Here is a 19341-nt window from a genome sequence, read left to right on the forward strand (position 1 = left end):
AGAAAGTATGGTCTTGTGCCATGCTAATAAGCCAAGAGGTTTGCCGAAAGGAAGCTGAAAGTTGGGCCAAAACTGTGAGCCTAAAAATACGCCAAAAATACGCTAAGAGCGGGTATATGGAATGGTACTCTCTCTCTCTCTCTCTCTCTCTCTCTCTCTCATACATGTATGCTCGTTCATTCACTCTAACCCTCACCTCTAACATGCATCCACTCTCCCTCTCACACATACAAACATACATACATACACACATTATTATACATACATGCTCATTCACTCTCTCACACTCACACACAAATACACACACATACATGCATACAGACAGACAGACAGACATGCCGATTCAATCTTTCATTTACTCTCACACACGCACACAATACACACACACACACACACACAAACATACATATTCATTCAGTCTCTCTTTCTCACACACTTATACATACACACACATGCATGTTCATTCAAACTTATATTTACTCTCACACAAACGCACACATACATACATACATACATACATACATACATACATACATACATACATACATACACACCTGCTCATTCATTCACTCACTTGCACACATTCAGACATTAAAAGGATAAGGAGTCTAAGAGAAGATCTTCCTAAAGAAGGCAGCCGCTCTCGTCAGCGCCTTTCTAAGGGGATGAATCTCTCTGTCATCCACAAAGCTGTGGTCGTCCTCGTCCTCGTACACCCAGTAGTCACTGTCATCGTCGTCACTTGGGGCAGGATAGTAAGCGGCGTGGTTGATGGTGACGGGGGCGGGGAGCGTCTCACCGTAGACAGGGCGGGCCCAGAACGGAGTGAAAACGCTCAGGGGGTCGGGACAACGGGAAGGGGACACAGCCAGGGAACGCTACACATCGAGGGGTGGAGGGAGGGACAAAGGAAGTCAAGTGAGACAGAAATACGGGATACTTTTGCAAAGGAAACGAATCACACTTTATTATAGGGACTGGGCAGACTTAATGTGCAACAAATCAGCTATACTAGACGGAAGAATTTATAGGGTGGGCATGTAAAACTACATACACAGTCGGACTCCTCATCCTGAGACGGCCACAAACTCACAGCCGCAGGAGTGCCATAATAGCGAATTATGTCCTCCCGAGCTGAAAAAGAAAAACGAAAGCTAGCCTCAGTTAAATGTACGCCGACGGCTACGTTCAAAAAATCACAATTCATGACTTCTGACAGCTACAGTATGCCACTCGACCTCGGCCCTTTGACACCTCGAAGTCCAAGTGTATGTAGGGTTACGGGCTGTACTGCAAGACAACATTTAACCAATAAAATGGGCCAAACAGCTGCCTTTCACGGAATACGGGTTATCTTACATCTGTACAACATCGCCCGACACTATAATGTACGAACAGGTTTCATCTGAGAACCACATGTCAAGTTTACAATCTAACATTTTCAGTTATGACAATTGCAAATGGCGGCCGCCATCTTCAGTCCCGATAATGCTGCCTAACAACGACCAATTTCACGTCTAATTTAACATCTTAATACTGTTAAGTGGAATAATTGTGATCTTAAATACCTTGAATGTGAAGCCTTGTATTCATCTTGGAAGAAGACACACTTGGAATGATACAGCAGTGAGCGAAACGTAGAGGTCAGCGGAGCAAAAGCGATCGTTTTTCTGTTGAAAACAGAAGGGACGTCGATAACGGCAACGGTAACTACGTTACGGAGTTCGATGAGTCAGAACGAGGCTCATCGCCAGCTTCCGGCGTGGTAAAGCCTAATGGCATTGCCAAGGGTGAAAACTGCCGGGTTTATTTCGTCTGAACACCGGTATTAAGTTGTATCTTACAACTGAAACGTTGCCTACATCAGTTCAGAGTTTGAAAAAATTGTGCAGGTGAAACTGGGTGTTTTTCGTGCCTCCATTACCCGAAACAGGGTGAATTTTGTTCACTATGAGATGGACATTAACCTTAAACGTTTGCTATGCCGAATAGCGATACCATATAACGACCCTCTATTATACTAGCCTTCACAATACCTTTTACATTCGACAAACTGACACGGGCTAGCAGGCTAGTAAGAATGCACATCTCTGATAATCCAAGTGGGATTTGGGAATTATTCCCAAGCCTACAGGGATAAAATAAAAGTTCAATGGTACTGGTATTTTCCAACGTGTGCAGCGACAGTTCTTATTTGGTTTGATTTCTAATCTGGAAACACGACGACCACAGAAAATAGCTAATAGGAGAGAAAGATAAATGACAAGCATATTGGTTTTTACTACACTAGGCCTGAGGGGCCGACCATTTCATGTTCCTTTGGAAGGGGGAGTGGGCGACGTTGGATTTTGTATGGAGACTAGATATTTTGCAGCTACAAATGCAAAATCAGTTAATATAAACTATGAGCCTAAATAAAACATTTTTCAAAAACCCACCTTGCAACAACGTATTTTTGGTGGCCGACATGTTCTTTTTGTCCAACAGATGGAAGCATATTTAGTTTTCAATCAACTTTGGAGACAATATATTTTTTTCTGAAAAAATCCTAGCCACCCACACACTCACAGTCAGAGAAATCCTATTGACCGTCCCATTTTGAAAACCTTGATGTGGACGTACAGGGGTAGAATTCAGACCCCTTGTATCATTTAGGTATTTTTGTAGAATGCCAGATACGAATATTACGTCATATATATATATATATTAATCTACTCTTGCATACAAGTGGGTGTCAATATAGGCTTTCTACTTGCGCCTGGCCTCGGCCTATGTATAAAAGCATGCCCTCTGCAATTTCTGAAGACCACGGGCCAAAAGACCAGCAGTGAGGTGATGAGACGAGTGGAATCCAATATTGACTGAGGCGAAGGGAGATCACTCTCAATCCCTTGTCCGACTACTGCTATTAGTTGGGTGAAGTGCTCGTAATATATCCCATGTGGCGACACTTGTGTTTTAGAGAAGAAAGGCAATTCTCGATTCGCACTCCTTTATAAAGGAAGCCACAATTATTGTTACATTAGAAACGATTAGCTATTATATTGGAATATAAAATTTATTCCAGATAACAAAGTATCAGAGAGCTGTCCTCGGAGAATATCCCGTGTCACATTTGTCGCCACATAAACATTTAGAAGTGTCTGATCTTAAGGTAACCCCACCTATTTAGAAATCTTCTGCTAAGTGCAGATCATGAAATTGGGACACAGCAGCACAGCAATATAGAGGCAGCATTCACTTTTTAACAATATCCATATGAATTTATGTCTCATGTTCGGAAATCTTGGGATTTGGCCAATATTGCGATGCTGCTGTCGCCCATATATTATTAGCTGTAAGGAAGAAACACTGTAGAGAAAACAGACGACTTGTGTATACATTACAGAAACATTTATTCAGATGACCGAAAGTCGAAAGTAATATGCCTCAAGGGAGATCCAAAAACGGGCCAAAATTGTATAGAAAGTATGGTCTTGTGCCATGCTAATAAGCCAAGAGGTTTGCCGAAAGGAAGCTGAAAGTTGGGCCAAAACTGTGAGCCTAAAAATACGCCAAAAATACGCTAAGAGCGGGTATATGGAATGGTACTCTCTCTCTCTCTCTCTCTCTCTCTCTCTCTCTCTCTCTCTCTCATACTGTATGCTCGTTCATTCACTCTAACCCTCACCTCTAACATGCATCCACTCTCCCTCTCACACATACAAACATACATACACACATTATTATACATACATGCTCATTCACTCTCTCACACTCACACACAAATACACACACATACATGCATACAGACAGACAGACAGACATGCCGATTCAATCTTTCATTTACTCTCACACACGCACACAATACACACACACACACACACACACAAACATACATATTCATTCAGTCTCTCTTTCTCACACACTTATACATACACACACATGCATGTTCATTCAAACTTATATTTACTCTCACACAAACGCACACATACATACATACATACATACATACATACATACATACATACACACCTGCTCATTCATTCACTCACTTGCACACATTCAGACATTAAAAGGATAAGGAGTCTAAGAGAAGATCTTCCTAAAGAAGGCAGCCGCTCTCGTCAGCGCCTTTCTAAGGGGATGAATCTCTCTGTCATCCACAAAGCTGTGGTCGTCCTCGTCCTCGTACACCCAGTAGTCACTGTCATCGTCGTCACTTGGGGCAGGATAGTAAGCGGCGTGGTTGATGGTGACGGGGGCGGGGAGCGTCTCACCGTAGACAGGGCGGGCCCAGAACGGAGTGAAAACGCTCAGGGGGTCGGGACAACGGGAAGGGGACACAGCCAGGGAACGCTACACATCGAGGGGTGGAGGGAGGGACAAAGGAAGTCAAGTGAGACAGAAATACGGGATACTTTTGCAAAGGAAACGAATCACACTTTATTATAGGGACTGGGCAGACTTAATGTGCAACAAATCAGCTATACTAGACGGAAGAATTTATAGGGTGGGCATGTAAAACTACATACACAGTCGGACTCCTCATCCTGAGACGGCCACAAACTCACAGCCGCAGGAGTGCCATAATAGCGAATTATGTCCTCCCGAGCTGAAAAAGAAAAACGAAAGCTAGCCTCAGTTAAATGTACGCCGACGGCTACGTTCAAAAAATCACAATTCATGACTTCTGACAGCTACAGTATGCCACTCGACCTCGGCCCTTTGACACCTCGAAGTCCAAGTGTATGTAGGGTTACGGGCTGTACTGCAAGACAACATTTAACCAATAAAATGGGCCAAACAGCTGCCTTTCACGGAATACGGGTTATCTTACATCTGTACAACATCGCCCGACACTATAATGTACGAACAGGTTTCATCTGAGAACCACATGTCAAGTTTACAATCTAACATTTTCAGTTATGACAATTGCAAATGGCGGCCGCCATCTTCAGTCCCGATACTGCTGCCTAACAACGACCAATTTCACGTCTAATTTAACATCTTAATACTGTTAAGTGGAATAATTGTGATCTTAAATACCTTGAATGTGAAGCCTTGTATTCATCTTGGAAGAAGACACACTTGGAATGATACAGCAGTGAGCGAAACGTAGAGGTCAGCGGAGCAAAAGCGATCGTTTTTCTGTTGAAAACAGAAGGGACGTCGATAACGGCAACGGTAACTACGTTACGGAGTTAAGTGAGTCAGAACGAGGCTCATCGCCAGCTTCCGGCGTGGTAAAGCCTAATGGCATTGCCAAGGGTGAAAACTGCCGGGTTTATTTCGTCTGAACACCGGTATTAAGTTGTATCTTACAACTGAAACGTTGCCTACATCAGTTCAGAGTTTGAAAAAATTGTGCAGGTGAAACTGGGTGTTTTTCGTGCCTCCATTACCCGAAACAGGGTGAATTTTGTTCACTATGAGATGGACATTAACCTTAAACGTTTGCTATGCCGAATAGCGATACCATATAACGACCCTCTATTATACTAGCCTTCACAATACCTTTTACATTCGACAAACTGACACGGGCTAGCAGGCTAGTAAGAATGCACATCTCTGATAATCCAAGTGGGATTTGGGAATTATTCCCAAGCCTACAGGGATAAAATAAAAGTTCAATGGTACTGGTATTTTCCAACGTGTGCAGCGACAGTTCTTATTTGGTTTGATTTCTAATCTGGAAACACGACGACCACAGAAAAAAGCTAATAGGAGAGAAACAATAAATGACAAGCATATTGGTTTTTACTACACTAGGCCTGAGGGGCCGACCATTTCATGTTCCTTTGGAAGGGGGAGTGGGCGACGTTGGATTTTGTATGGAGACTAGATATTTTGCAGCTACAAATGCAAAATCAGTTAATATAAACTATGAGCCTAAATAAAACATTTTTCAAAAACCCACCTTGCAACAACGTATTTTTGGTGGCCGACATGTTCTTTTTGTCCAACAGATGGAAGCATATTTAGTTTTCAATCAACTTTGGAGACAATATATTTTTTTCTGAAAAAATCCTAGCCACCCACACACTCACAGTCAGAGAAATCCTATTGACCGTCCCATTTTGAAAACCTTGATGTGGACGTACAGGGGTAGAATTCAGACCCCTTGTATCATTTAGGTATTTTTGTAGAATGCCATATACGAATATTACGTCATATATATATATATATTAATCTACTCTTGCATACAAGTGGGTGTCAATATAGGCTTTCTACTTGCGCCTGGCCTCGGCCTATGTATAAAAGCATGCCCTCTGCAATTTCTGAAGACCACGGGCCAAAAGACCAGCAGTGAGGTGATGAGACGAGTGGAATCCAATATTGACTGAGGCGAAGGGAGATCACTCTCAATCCCTTGTCCGACTACTGCTATTAGTTGGGTGAAGTGCTCGTAATATATCCCATGTGGCGACACTTGTGTTTTAGAGAAGAAAGGCAATTCTCGATTCGCACTCCTTTATAAAGGAAGCCACAATTATTGTTACATTAGAAACGATTAGCTATTATATTGGAATATAAAATTTATTCCAGATAACAAAGTATCAGAGAGCTGTCCTCAGAGAATATCCCGTGTCACAATTGTCGCCACATAAACATTTAGAAGTGTCTGATCTTAAGGTAACCCCACCTATTTAGAAATCTTCTGCTAAGTGCAGATCATGAAATTGGGACACAGCAGCACAGCAATATAGAGGCAGCATTCACTTTTTAACAATATCCATATGAATTTATGTCTCATGTTCGGAAATCTTGGGATTTGGCCAATATTGCGATGCTGCTGTCGCCCATATATTATTAGCTGTAAGGAAGAAACACTGTAGAGAAAACAGACGACTTGTGTATACATTACAGAAACATTTATTCAGATGACCGAAAGTCGAAAGTAATATGCCTCAAGGGAGATCCAAAAACGGGCCAAAATTGTATAGAAAGTATGGTCTTGTGCCATGCTAATAAGCCAAGAGGTTTGCCGAAAGGAAGCTGAAAGTTGGGCCAAAACTGTGAGCCTAAAAATACGCCAAAAATACGCTAAGAGCGGGTATATGGAATGGTACTCTCTCTCTCTCTCTCTCTCTCTCTCTCTCTCATACATGTATGCTCGTTCATTCACTCTAACCCTCACCTCTAACATGCATCCACTCTCCCTCTCACACATACAAACATACATACATACACACATTATTATACATACATGCTCATTCACTCTCTCACACTCACACACAAATACACACACATACATGCATACAGACAGACAGACAGACATGCCGATTCAATCTTTCATTTACTCTCACACACGCACACAATACACACACACACACACACACAAACATACATATTCATTCAGTCTCTCTTTCTCACACACTTATACATACACACACATGCATGTTCATTCAAACTTATATTTACTCTCACACAAACGCACACATACATACATACATACATACATACATACATACATACATACATACATACACACCTGCTCATTCATTCACTCACTTGCACACATTCAGACATTAAAAGGATAAGGAGTCTAAGAGAAGATCTTCCTAAAGAAGGCAGCCGCTCTCGTCAGCGCCTTTCTAAGGGGATGAATCTCTCTGTCATCCACAAAGCTGTGGTCGTCCTCGTCCTCGTACACCCAGTAGTCACTGTCATCGTCGTCACTTGGGGCAGGATAGTAAGCGGCGTGGTTGATGGTGACGGGGGCGGGGAGCGTCTCACCGTAGACAGGGCGGGCCCAGAACGGAGTGAAAACGCTCAGGGGGTCGGGACAACGGGAAGGGGACACAGCCAGGGAACGCTACACATCGAGGGGTGGAGGGAGGGACAAAGGAAGTCAAGTGAGACAGAAATACGGGATACTTTTGCAAAGGAAACGAATCACACTTTATTATAGGGACTGGGCAGACTTAATGTGCAACAAATCAGCTATACTAGACGGAAGAATTTATAGGGTGGGCATGTAAAACTACATACACAGTCGGACTCCTCATCCTGAGACGGCCACAAACTCACAGCCGCAGGAGTGCCATAATAGCGAATTATGTCCTCCCGAGCTGAAAAAGAAAAACGAAAGCTAGCCTCAGTTAAATGTACGCCGACGGCTACGTTCAAAAAATCACAATTCATGACTTCTGACAGCTACAGTATGCCACTCGACCTCGGCCCTTTGACACCTCGAAGTCCAAGTGTATGTAGGGTTACGGGCTGTACTGCAAGACAACATTTAACCAATAAAATGGGCCAAACAGCTGCCTTTCACGGAATACGGGTTATCTTACATCTGTACAACATCGCCCGACACTATAATGTACGAACAGGTTTCATCTGAGAACCACATGTCAAGTTTACAATCTAACATTTTCAGTTATGACAATTGCAAATGGCGGCCGCCATCTTCAGTCCCGATAATGCTGCCTAACAACGACCAATTTCACGTCTAATTTAACATCTTAATACTGTTAAGTGGAATAATTGTGATCTTAAATACCTTGAATGTGAAGCCTTGTATTCATCTTGGAAGAAGACACACTTGGAATGATACAGCAGTGAGCGAAACGTAGAGGTCAGCGGAGCAAAAGCGATCGTTTTTCTGTTGAAAACAGAAGGGACGTCGATAACGGCAACGGTAACTACGTTACGGAGTTCGATGAGTCAGAACGAGGCTCATCGCCAGCTTCCGGCGTGGTAAAGCCTAATGGCATTGCCAAGGGTGAAAACTGCCGGGTTTATTTCGTCTGAACACCGGTATTAAGTTGTATCTTACAACTGAAACGTTGCCTACATCAGTTCAGAGTTTGAAAAAATTGTGCAGGTGAAACTGGGTGTTTTTCGTGCCTCCATTACCCGAAACAGGGTGAATTTTGTTCACTATGAGATGGACATTAACCTTAAACGTTTGCTATGCCGAATAGCGATACCATATAACGACCCTCTATTATACTAGCCTTCACAATACCTTTTACATTCGACAAACTGACACGGGCTAGCAGGCTAGTAAGAATGCACATCTCTGATAATCCAAGTGGGATTTGGGAATTATTCCCAAGCCTACAGGGATAAAATAAAAGTTCAATGGTACTGGTATTTTCCAACGTGTGCAGCGACAGTTCTTATTTGGTTTGATTTCTAATCTGGAAACACGACGACCACAGAAAAAAGCTAATAGGAGAGAAACAATAAATGACAAGCATATTGGTTTTTACTACACTAGGCCTGAGGGGCCGACCATTTCATGTTCCTTTGGAAGGGGGAGTGGGCGACGTTGGATTTTGTATGGAGACTAGATATTTTGCAGCTACAAATGCAAAATCAGTTAATATAAACTATGAGCCTAAATAAAACATTTTTCAAAAACCCACCTTGCAACAACGTATTTTTGGTGGCCGACATGTTCTTTTTGTCCAACAGATGGAAGCATATTTAGTTTTCAATCAACTTTGGAGACAATATATTTTTTTCTGAAAAAATCCTAGCCACCCACACACTCACAGTCAGAGAAATCCTATTGACCGTCCCATTTTGAAAACCTTGATGTGGACGTACAGGGGTAGAATTCAGACCCCTTGTATCATTTAGGTATTTTTGTAGAATGCCAGATACGAATATTACGTCATATATATATATATATTAATCTACTCTTGCATACAAGTGGGTGTCAATATAGGCTTTCTACTTGCGCCTGGCCTCGGCCTATGTATAAAAGCATGCCCTCTGCAATTTCTGAAGACCACGGGCCAAAAGACCAGCAGTGAGGTGATGAGACGAGTGGAATCCAATATTGACTGAGGCGAAGGGAGATCACTCTCAATCCCTTGTCCGACTACTGCTATTAGTTGGGTGAAGTGCTCGTAATATATCCCATGTGGCGACACTTGTGTTTTAGAGAAGAAAGGCAATTCTCGATTCGCACTCCTTTATAAAGGAAGCCACAATTATTGTTACATTAGAAACGATTAGCTATTATATTGGAATATAAAATTTATTCCAGATAACAAAGTATCAGAGAGCTGTCCTCAGAGAATATCCCGTGTCACAATTGTCGCCACATAAACATTTAGAAGTGTCTGATCTTAAGGTAACCCCACCTATTTAGAAATCTTCTGCTAAGTGCAGATCATGAAATTGGGACACAGCAGCACAGCAATATAGAGGCAGCATTCACTTTTTAACAATATCCATATGAATTTATGTCTCATGTTCGGAAATCTTGGGATTTGGCCAATATTGCGATGCTGCTGTCGCCCATATATTATTAGCTGTAAGGAAGAAACACTGTAGAGAAAACAGACGACTTGTGTATACATTACAGAAACATTTATTCAGATGACCGAAAGTCGAAAGTAATATGCCTCAAGGGAGATCCAAAAACGGGCCAAAATTGTATAGAAAGTATGGTCTTGTGCCATGCTAATAAGCCAAGAGGTTTGCCGAAAGGAAGCTGAAAGTTGGGCCAAAACTGTGAGCCTAAAAATACGCCAAAAATACGCTAAGAGCGGGTATATGGAATGGTACTCTCTCTCTCTCTCTCTCTCTCATACATGTATGCTCGTTCATTCACTCTAACCCTCACCTCTAACATGCATCCACTCTCCCTCTCACACATACAAACATACATACATACACACATTATTATACATACATGCTCATTCACTCTGTCACACTCACACACAAATACACACACATACATGCATACAGACAGACAGACAGACATGCCGATTCAATCTTTCATTTACTCTCACACACGCACACAATACACACACACACACACACACACAAACATACATATTCATTCAGTCTCTCTTTCTCACACACTTATACGTACACACACATGCATGTTCATTCAAACTTATATTTACTCTCACACAAACGCACACATACATACATACATACATACATACATACATACATACATACATACATACACACCTGCTCATTCATTCACTCACTTGCACACATTCAGACATTAAAAGGATAAGGAGTCTAAGAGAAGATCTTCCTAAAGAAGGCAGCCGCTCTCGTCAGCGCCTTTCTAAGGGGATGAATCTCTCTGTCATCCACAAAGCTGTGGTCGTCCTCGTCCTCGTACACCCAGTAGTCACTGTCATCGTCGTCACTTGGGGCAGGATAGTAAGCGGCGTGGTTGATGGTGACGGGGGCGGGGAGCGTCTCACCGTAGACAGGGCGGGCCCAGAACGGAGTGAAAACGCTCAGGGGGTCGGGACAACGGGAAGGGGACACAGCCAGGGAACGCTACACATCGAGGGGTGGAGGGAGGGACAAAGGAAGTCAAGTGAGACAGAAATACGGGATACTTTTGCAAAGGAAACGAATCACACTTTATTATAGGGACTGGGCAGACTTAATGTGCAACAAATCAGCTATACTAGACGGAAGAATTTATAGGGTGGGCATGTAAAACTACATACACAGTCGGACTCCTCATCCTGAGACGGCCACAAACTCACAGCCGCAGGAGTGCCATAATAGCGAATTATGTCCTCCCGAGCTGAAAAAGAAAAACGAAAGCTAGCCTCAGTTAAATGTACGCCGACGGCTACGTTCAAAAAATCACAATTCATGACTTCTGACAGCTACAGTATGCCACTCGACCTCGGCCCTTTGACACCTCGAAGTCCAAGTGTATGTAGGGTTACGGGCTGTACTGCAAGACAACATTTAACCAATAAAATGGGCCAAACAGCTGCCTTTCACGGAATACGGGTTATCTTACATCTGTACAACATCGCCCGACACTATAATGTACGAACAGGTTTCATCTGAGAACCACATGTCAAGTTTACAATCTAACATTTTCAGTTATGACAATTGCAAATGGCGGCCGCCATCTTCAGTCCCGATAATGCTGCCTAACAACGACCAATTTCACGTCTAATTTAACATCTTAATACTGTTAAGTGGAATAATTGTGATCTTAAATACCTTGAATGTGAAGCCTTGTATTCATCTTGGAAGAAGACACACTTGGAATGATACAGCAGTGAGCGAAACGTAGAGGTCAGCGGAGCAAAAGCGATCGTTTTTCTGTTGAAAACAGAAGGGACGTCGATAACGGCAACGGTAACTACGTTACGGAGTTCGATGAGTCAGAACGAGGCTCATCGCCAGCTTCCGGCGTGGTAAAGCCTAATGGCATTGCCAAGGGTGAAAACTGCCGGGTTTATTTCGTCTGAACACCGGTATTAAGTTGTATCTTACAACTGAAACGTTGCCTACATCAGTTCAGAGTTTGAAAAAATTGTGCAGGTGAAACTGGGTGTTTTTCGTGCCTCCATTACCCGAAACAGGGTGAATTTTGTTCACTATGAGATGGACATTAACCTTAAACGTTTGCTATGCCGAATAGCGATACCATATAACGACCCTCTATTATACTAGCCTTCACAATACCTTTTACATTCGACAAACTGACACGGGCTAGCAGGCTAGTAAGAATGCACATCTCTGATAATCCAAGTGGGATTTGGGAATTATTCCCAAGCCTACAGGGATAAAATAAAAGTTCAATGGTACTGGTATTTTCCAACGTGTGCAGCGACAGTTCTTATTTGGTTTGATTTCTAATCTGGAAACACGACGACCACAGAAAAAAGCTAATAGGAGAGAAACAATAAATGACAAGCATATTGGTTTTTACTACACTAGGCCTGAGGGGCCGACCATTTCATGTTCCTTTGGAAGGGGGAGTGGGCGACGTTGGATTTTGTATGGAGACTAGATATTTTGCAGCTACAAATGCAAAATCAGTTAATATAAACTATGAGCCTAAATAAAACATTTTTCAAAAACCCACCTTGCAACAACGTATTTTTGGTGGCCGACATGTTCTTTTTGTCCAACAGATGGAAGCATATTTAGTTTTCAATCAACTTTGGAGACAATATATTTTTTTCTGAAAAAATCCTAGCAACCCACACACTCACAGTCAGAGAAATCCTATTGACCGTCCCATTTTGAAAACCTTGATGTGGACGTACAGGGGTAGAATTCAGACCCCTTGTATCATTTAGGTATTTTTGTAGAATGCCAGATACGAATATTACGTCATATATATATATATATTAATCTACTCTTGCATACAAGTGGGTGTCAATATAGGCTTTCTACTTGCGCCTGGCCTCGGCCTATGTATAAAAGCATGCCCTCTGCAATTTCTGAAGACCACGGGCCAAAAGACCAGCAGTGAGGTGATGAGACGAGTGGAATCCAATATTGACTGAGGCGAAGGGAGATCACTCTCAATCCCTTGTCCGACTACTGCTATTAGTTGGGTGAAGTGCTCGTAATATATCCCATGTGGCGACACTTGTGTTTTAGAGAAGAAAGGCAATTCTCGATTCGCACTCCTTTATAAAGGAAGCCACAATTATTGTTACATTAGAAACGATTAGCTATTATATTGGAATATAAAATTTATTCCAGATAACAAAGTATCAGAGAGCTGTCCTCAGAGAATATCCCGTGTCACAATTGTCGCCACATAAACATTTAGAAGTGTCTGATCTTAAGGTAACCCCACCTATTTAGAAATCTTCTGCTAAGTGCAGATCATGAAATTGGGACACAGCAGCACAGCAATATAGAGGCAGCATTCACTTTTTAACAATATCCATATGAATTTATGTCTCATGTTCGGAAATCTTGGGATTTGGCCAATATTGCGATGCTGCTGTCGCCCATATATTATTAGCTGTAAGGAAGAAACACTGTAGAGAAAACAGACGACTTGTGTATACATTACAGAAACATTTATTCAGATGACCGAAAGTCGAAAGTAATATGCCTCAAGGGAGATCCAAAAACGGGCCAAAATTGTATAGAAAGTATGGTCTTGTGCCATGCTAATAAGCCAAGAGGTTTGCCGAAAGGAAGCTGAAAGTTGGGCCAAAACTGTGAGCCTAAAAATACGCCAAAAATACGCTAAGAGCGGGTATATGGAATGGTACTCTCTCTCTCTCTCTCTCTCTCTCTCTCTCTCTCTCATACATGTATGCTCGTTCATTCACTCTAACCCTCACCTCTAACATGCATCCACTCTCCCTCTCACACATACAAACATACATACATACACACATTATTATACATACATGCTCATTCACTCTCTCACACTCACACACAAATACACACACATACATGCATACAGACAGACAGACATGCCGATTCAATCTTTCATTTACTCTCACACACGCACACAATACACACACACACACACACACAAACATACATATTCATTCAGTCTCTCTTTCTCACACACTTATACATATACATACACACACATGCATGTTCATTCAAACTTATATTTACTCACACACAAATACACAAACATACATGCATACAGACAGACATGCCGATTCAATCTTTCATTTACTCTCACACACGCACACAATACACACACACACACACACACAAACATACATATTCATTCAGTCTCTCTTTCTCACACACATATACATACACACACATGCATGTTCATTCAAACTTATATTTACTCTCACACATACATACATACATACATACATACACACCTGCTCATTCATTCACTCACTTGCACACATTCAGACATTAAAAGGATAAGGAGTCTAAGAGAAGATCTTCCTAAAGAAGGCAGCCGCTCTCGTCAGCGCCTTTCTAAGGGGATGAATCTCTCTGCCATCCACAAAGCTGTGGTCGTCCTCGTCCTCGTACACCCAGTAGTCACTGTCATCGTCGTCACTTGGGGCAGGATAGTAAGCGGCGTGGTTGATGGTGACGGGGGCGGGGAGCGTCTCACCGTAGACAGGGCGGGCCCAGAACGGAGTGAAAACGCTCAGGGGGTCGGGACAACGGGAAGGGGACACAGCCAGGGAACGCTACACATCGAGGGGTGGAGGGAGGGACAAAGGAAGTCAAGTGAGACAGAAATACGGGATACTTTTGCAAAGAAAACGAATCACACTTTATTATAGGGACTGGGCAGACTTAATGTGCAACAAATCAGCTATACTAGACGGAAGAATTTATAGGGTGGGCATGTAAAACTACATACACAGTCGGACTCCTCATCCTGAGACGGCCACAAACTCACAGCCGCAGGAGTGCCATAATAGCGAATTATGTCCTCCCGAGCTGAAAAAGAAAAACGAAAGCTAGCCTCAGTTAAATGTACGCCGACGGCTACGTTCAAAAAAACACAATTCATGACTTCTGACAGCTACAGTATGCCACTCGACCTCGGCCCTTTGACACCTCGAAGTCCAAGTGTATGTAGGGTTACGGGCTGTACTGCAAGACGACATTTAACCAATAAAATGGGCCAAACAGCTGCCTTTCACGGAATACGGGTTATCTTACATCTGTTTAACATCGCCCGACACTATAATGTACGAACAGGTTTCATCTGAGAACCACATGTCAAGTTTACAATCTAACATTTTCAGTTATGACAATTGCAAATGGCGGCCGCCATCTTCAGTCCCGATACTGCTGCCTTACAACGACCAATTTCACGTCTAATTTAACATCTTAATACTGTTAAGTGGAATAATTATGATCTTAAATACCTTGAATGTGAAGCCTTGTATTCATCTTGGAAGAAGACACACTTGGAATGATACAGCAGTGAGCGAAACGTAGAGGTCTGCGGAGCAAAAGCGATCGTTTTTCTGTTGAAAACAGAAGGGACGTCGATAACGGCAACGGTAACTACGTTACGGAGTTCGATGAGTCAGAACGAGGCTCATCGCCAGCTTCCGGCGTGGTAAAGCCTAATGACATTGCCAAGGGTGAAAACTGCCGGGTTTATTTCGTCTGAACACCGGTATTAAGTTGTATCTTACCACTGAAACGTTGCCTACATCAGTTCAGAGTTTGAAAAAATTGTGCAGGTGAAACTGGGTGTTTTTCGTCCCTCCATTACCCGAAACAGGGTGAATTTTGTTCACTTTGATATGGACATTAACCTTAAACGTTTGCTAGGCCGCATAGCGATACCATATAACGACCCTCTATTATACTAGCCTTCACAATACCTTTTACATTCGACAAACTGACACGGGCTAGCAGGCTAGTAAGAATGCACATCTCTGATAATCCAAGTGGGATTTGGGAATTATTCCCAAGCCTACAGGGATAAAATAAAAGTTCAATGGTACTGGTATTTTCCAACGTGTGCAGCGACAGTTCTTATTTGGTTTGATTTCTAATCTGGAAACACGACGACAAAAGAAAATAGCTAATAGGAGAGAAAGATAAATGACAAGCATATTGGTTTTTACTACACTAGGCCTGAGGGGCCGACCATTTCATGTTCCTTTGGATGGGGGAGTGGGCGACGTTGGATTTTGTATGGAGACTAGATATTTTTCAGCTACAAATGCAAAATCAGTTAATATAAACTATGAGCCTAAATAAAACATTTTTCAAAAACCCACCTTGCAACAACGTATTTTTGGTGGCCGACATGTTCTTTTTGTCCAACAGATGGAAGCATATTTAGTTTTCAATCAACTTTGGAGACAATATATTTTTTTCTGAAAAAATCCTAGCCACCCACACACTCACAGTCAGAGAAATCCTATTGACCGTCCCATTTTGAAAACCTTGATGTGGACGTACAGGGGTAGAATTCAGACCCCTTGTATCATTTAGGTATTTTTGTAGAATGCCAGATACGAATATTACGTCATATATATATATTAATCTACTCTTGCATACAAGTGGGTGTCAATATAGGCTTTCTACTTGCGCCTGGCCTCGGCCTATGTATAAAAGCATGCCCTCTGCAATTTCTGAAGACCACGGGCCAAAAGACCAGCAGTGAGGTGATGAGACGAGTGGAATCCAATATTGACTGAGGCGAAGGGAGATCACTCTCAATCCCTTGTCCGACTACTGCTATTAGTTGGGTGAAGTGCTCGTAATATATCCCATGTGGCGACACTTGTGTTTTAGAGAAGAAAGGCAATTCTCGATTCGCACTCCTTTATAAAGGAAGCCACAATTATTGTTACATTAGAAACGATTAGCTATTATATTGGAATATAAAATTTATTCCAGATAACAAAATATCAGAGAGCTGTCCTCGGAGAATATCCCGTGTCACAATTGTCGCCACATAAACATTTAGAAGTGTCTGATCTTAAGGTAACCCTACCTATTTAGAAATCTTCTGCTAAGTGCAGATCATGAAATTGGGACACAGCAGCACAGCAATATAGAGGCAGCATTCACTTTTTAACAATATCCATATGAATTTATGTCTCATGTTCGGAAATCTTGGGATTTGGCCAATATTGCGATGCTGCTGTCGCCCATATATTATTAGCTGTAAGGAAGAAACACTGTAGAGAAAACAGACGACTTGTGTATACATTACAGAAACATTTATTCAGATGACCGAAAGTCGAAAGTAATATGCCTCAAGGGAGATCCAAAAACTGGCAAAATTGTATAGAAAGTATGGCCTTGTGCCATGCTAATAAGCCAAGAGGTTTGCCGAAAGGAAACTGAAAGTTGGGCCAAGACTGTGAGCCTAAAAATACGCCAAAAATACGCTAAGAGCGGGTATATGGAATGGTAGTCTCTCTCTCTCTCTCTCTCTCTCTCATACATGTATGCTCGTTCATTCACTCTAACCCTCACCTCTAACATACATACACTCTCCCTCTCACACATACAAACATACATACACACATTATTATACATACATGCTCATTCACTCTCTCACACTCACACACAAATACACACACATACATGCATACAGACAGACAGACAGACAGACATGCCGATTCAATCTTTCATTTACTCTCACACACGCACACAATACACACACAAACATACATATTCATTCAGTCTCTCTTTCTCACACACATATACATATACATACACACACATGCATGTTCATTCAAACTTATATTTACTCACACACAAATACACACACATACATGCATACAGACAGACAGACAGACATGCCGATTCAATCTTTCATTTACTCACACACGCACACAATACACACACACACACACAAACATACATATTCATTCAGTCTCTCTTTCTCACACACATATACATACACACACATGCATGTTCATTCAAACTTATATTTACTCTCACACAAACGCACACATACATACATACATACATACATACATACATACATACACACCTGCTCATTCATTCACTCACTTGCACACATTCAGACATTAAAAGGATAAGGAGTCTAAGAGAAGATCTTCCTAAAGAAGGCAGCCGCTCTCGTCAGCGCCTTTCTAAGGGGATGAATCTCTCTGTCATCCACAAAGCTGTGGTCGTCCTCGTCCTCGTACACCCAGTAGTCACTGTCATCGTCGTCACTTGGGGCAGGATAGTAAGCGGCGTGGTTGATGGTGACGGGGGCGGGGAGCGTCTCACCGTAGACAGGGCGGGCCCAGAACGGAGTGAAAACGCTCAGGGGGTCGGGACAACGGGAAGGGGACACAGCCAGGGAACGCTACACATCGAGGGGTGGAGGGAGGGACAAAGGAAGTCAAGTGAGACAGAAATACGGGATACTTTTGCAAAGAAAACGAATCACACTTTATTATAGGGACTGGGCAGACTTAATGTGCAACAAATCAGCTATACTAGACGGAAGAATTTATAGGGTGGGCATGTAAAACTACATACACAGTCGGACTCCTCATCCTGAGACGGCCACAAACTCACAGCCGCAGGAGTGCCATAATAGCGAATTATGTCCTCCCGAGCTGAAAAAGAAAAACGAAAGCTAGCCTCAGTTAAATGTACGCCGACGGCTACGTTCAAAAAATTACAATTCATGACTTCTGACAGCTACAGTATGTCACTCGAACTCGGCCCTTTGACACCTCGAAGTCCAAGTGTATGTAGGGTTACAGGCTGTGCTGCAAGACGACATTCAACCAATAAAATGGGCCAAACAGTTGCTTTTCACGTAATACAGGTTATCTTACATATGTACAACATCGCCCGACACTATAATGTACGAACAGGTTTCATCTGAGCACCACATGTCAAGTTTACAATCTAAAATGTTCAGTTAAGACAATTGCAAATGGCGGCCGCCATCTTCAGTCCCGATACTGCTGCCTAACAACGACCAATTTCACGTCTAATTTAGCATGTTAATACTGTGAAGTGGAATAATTGTGATCTTAAATACCTTGAATGTGAAGCCTTGTATTCATCTTGGAAGAAGACACACTTCGAAAGATACAGCAGTGAGCGAAACGTGGATATAACCGGAGCAAAAGCGATCGTTTTTCTGTTGGAAACAGAAGGGGACGTCGGTACCGGCAACGGTAACTACGTTACGGAGTTCGAGGACTC

The 19341-nt window shown here is 42.4% G+C and overlaps 5 protein-coding genes across 11 annotated transcripts; all 5 read right to left on the minus strand.

Annotated features, from left to right (window-relative positions):
• Positions 1–523: 523 nt before the first annotated feature.
• LOC125376047 lies at positions 524–3761 on the minus strand. Of its 2 annotated transcripts, XM_048387344.1 has the most exons (3): positions 1569–3761; positions 1055–1134; positions 524–878 (listed from the first exon to the last, which is right to left on the minus strand). In XM_048387344.1, exons 1-3 carry the CDS (start codon positions 1591–1593, stop codon positions 609–611), a joined length of 375 nt encoding a protein of 124 aa, XP_048243301.1. In that variant the 5' UTR covers positions 1594–3761; the 3' UTR covers positions 524–608. The 2 variants fall into 2 exon arrangements, with proteins under 2 accessions (XP_048243301.1, XP_048243300.1); XM_048387343.1 differs by lacking the exon at positions 1569–3761 and having other exon boundaries at positions 1055–1562.
• Positions 3762–3978: 217 nt separating this feature from the next.
• LOC125376171 lies at positions 3979–5166 on the minus strand. 2 transcript variants are annotated; one of them, XM_048388034.1, is made up of 3 exons: positions 5029–5166; positions 4515–4594; positions 3979–4338 (listed from the first exon to the last, which is right to left on the minus strand). In XM_048388034.1, exons 1-3 carry the CDS (start codon positions 5051–5053, stop codon positions 4069–4071), a joined length of 375 nt encoding a protein of 124 aa, XP_048243991.1. In that variant the 5' UTR covers positions 5054–5166; the 3' UTR covers positions 3979–4068. The 2 variants fall into 2 exon arrangements, with proteins under 2 accessions (XP_048243991.1, XP_048243990.1); XM_048388033.1 differs by lacking the exon at positions 5029–5166 and having other exon boundaries at positions 4515–5004.
• Positions 5167–7419: 2253 nt separating this feature from the next.
• On the minus strand, positions 7420–10613 carry LOC125376048. Of its 2 annotated transcripts, XM_048387346.1 has the most exons (3): positions 8489–10613; positions 7975–8054; positions 7423–7798 (listed from the first exon to the last, which is right to left on the minus strand). In XM_048387346.1, exons 1-3 carry the CDS (start codon positions 8511–8513, stop codon positions 7529–7531), a joined length of 375 nt encoding a protein of 124 aa, XP_048243303.1. In that variant the 5' UTR covers positions 8514–10613; the 3' UTR covers positions 7423–7528. The 2 variants fall into 2 exon arrangements, with proteins under 2 accessions (XP_048243302.1, XP_048243303.1); XM_048387345.1 differs by lacking the exon at positions 8489–10613 and having other exon boundaries at positions 7420–7798; positions 7975–8482.
• Positions 10614–10871: 258 nt separating this feature from the next.
• On the minus strand, positions 10872–12904 carry LOC125376148. Of its 2 annotated transcripts, XM_048387960.1 has the most exons (3): positions 11941–12904; positions 11427–11506; positions 10875–11250 (listed from the first exon to the last, which is right to left on the minus strand). In XM_048387960.1, exons 1-3 carry the CDS (start codon positions 11963–11965, stop codon positions 10981–10983), a joined length of 375 nt encoding a protein of 124 aa, XP_048243917.1. In that variant the 5' UTR covers positions 11966–12904; the 3' UTR covers positions 10875–10980. The 2 variants fall into 2 exon arrangements, with proteins under 2 accessions (XP_048243916.1, XP_048243917.1); XM_048387959.1 differs by lacking the exon at positions 11941–12904 and having other exon boundaries at positions 10872–11250; positions 11427–11934.
• A 1617-nt stretch (positions 12905–14521) lies between these two features.
• On the minus strand, positions 14522–19341 carry LOC125376035. 3 transcript variants are annotated; one of them, XM_048387295.1, is made up of 5 exons: positions 19175–19341; positions 18661–18740; positions 15558–15659; positions 15044–15123; positions 14522–14867 (listed from the first exon to the last, which is right to left on the minus strand). In XM_048387295.1, exons 3-5 carry the CDS (start codon positions 15580–15582, stop codon positions 14598–14600), a joined length of 375 nt encoding a protein of 124 aa, XP_048243252.1. In that variant the 5' UTR covers positions 15583–15659; positions 18661–18740; positions 19175–19341; the 3' UTR covers positions 14522–14597. The 3 variants fall into 3 exon arrangements, with proteins under 3 accessions (XP_048243252.1, XP_048243253.1, XP_048243251.1); XM_048387296.1 differs by lacking the exons at positions 14522–14867; positions 15044–15123; positions 15558–15659 and adding an exon at positions 18125–18484 and having other exon boundaries at positions 19175–19337; XM_048387294.1 differs by lacking the exons at positions 14522–14867; positions 15044–15123; positions 15558–15659; positions 19175–19341 and adding an exon at positions 18125–18484 and having other exon boundaries at positions 18661–19159.

Source organism: Haliotis rufescens, unplaced genomic scaffold (genome assembly GCF_023055435.1).
Source record: "Haliotis rufescens isolate VD_foot unplaced genomic scaffold, xgHalRufe1.0.p SCAF_7, whole genome shotgun sequence".
In the NCBI taxonomy this organism is placed as follows: Eukaryota; Metazoa; Mollusca; class Gastropoda; order Lepetellida; family Haliotidae; genus Haliotis; species Haliotis rufescens.

Excerpts from the sequence above, each read along its gene's own strand:
- LOC125376035 (XM_048387294.1), bottom strand. The coding sequence starts at position 18,813 with ATGAATTGTAATTTTTTGAACGTAGCCGTCGGCGTACATTTAACTGAG. Across the intron at positions 18,485-18,660 it reads AGGATGAGGAGTCCGACTGT|CGTTCCCTGGCTGTGTCCCC; the intron begins GTATGTAGTTTT and ends CTCGATGTGTAG.
- LOC125376171 (XM_048388033.1), bottom strand. The coding sequence starts at position 4,667 with ATGAATTGTGATTTTTTGAACGTAGCCGTCGGCGTACATTTAACTGAG. Across the intron at positions 4,339-4,514 it reads AGGATGAGGAGTCCGACTGT|CGTTCCCTGGCTGTGTCCCC; the intron begins GTATGTAGTTTT and ends CTCGATGTGTAG.
- LOC125376047 (XM_048387343.1), bottom strand. The coding sequence starts at position 1,207 with ATGAATTGTGATTTTTTGAACGTAGCCGTCGGCGTACATTTAACTGAG. Across the intron at positions 879-1,054 it reads AGGATGAGGAGTCCGACTGT|CGTTCCCTGGCTGTGTCCCC; the intron begins GTATGTAGTTTT and ends CTCGATGTGTAG.
- LOC125376048 (XM_048387345.1), bottom strand. The coding sequence starts at position 8,127 with ATGAATTGTGATTTTTTGAACGTAGCCGTCGGCGTACATTTAACTGAG. Across the intron at positions 7,799-7,974 it reads AGGATGAGGAGTCCGACTGT|CGTTCCCTGGCTGTGTCCCC; the intron begins GTATGTAGTTTT and ends CTCGATGTGTAG.
- LOC125376148 (XM_048387959.1), bottom strand. The coding sequence starts at position 11,579 with ATGAATTGTGATTTTTTGAACGTAGCCGTCGGCGTACATTTAACTGAG. Across the intron at positions 11,251-11,426 it reads AGGATGAGGAGTCCGACTGT|CGTTCCCTGGCTGTGTCCCC; the intron begins GTATGTAGTTTT and ends CTCGATGTGTAG.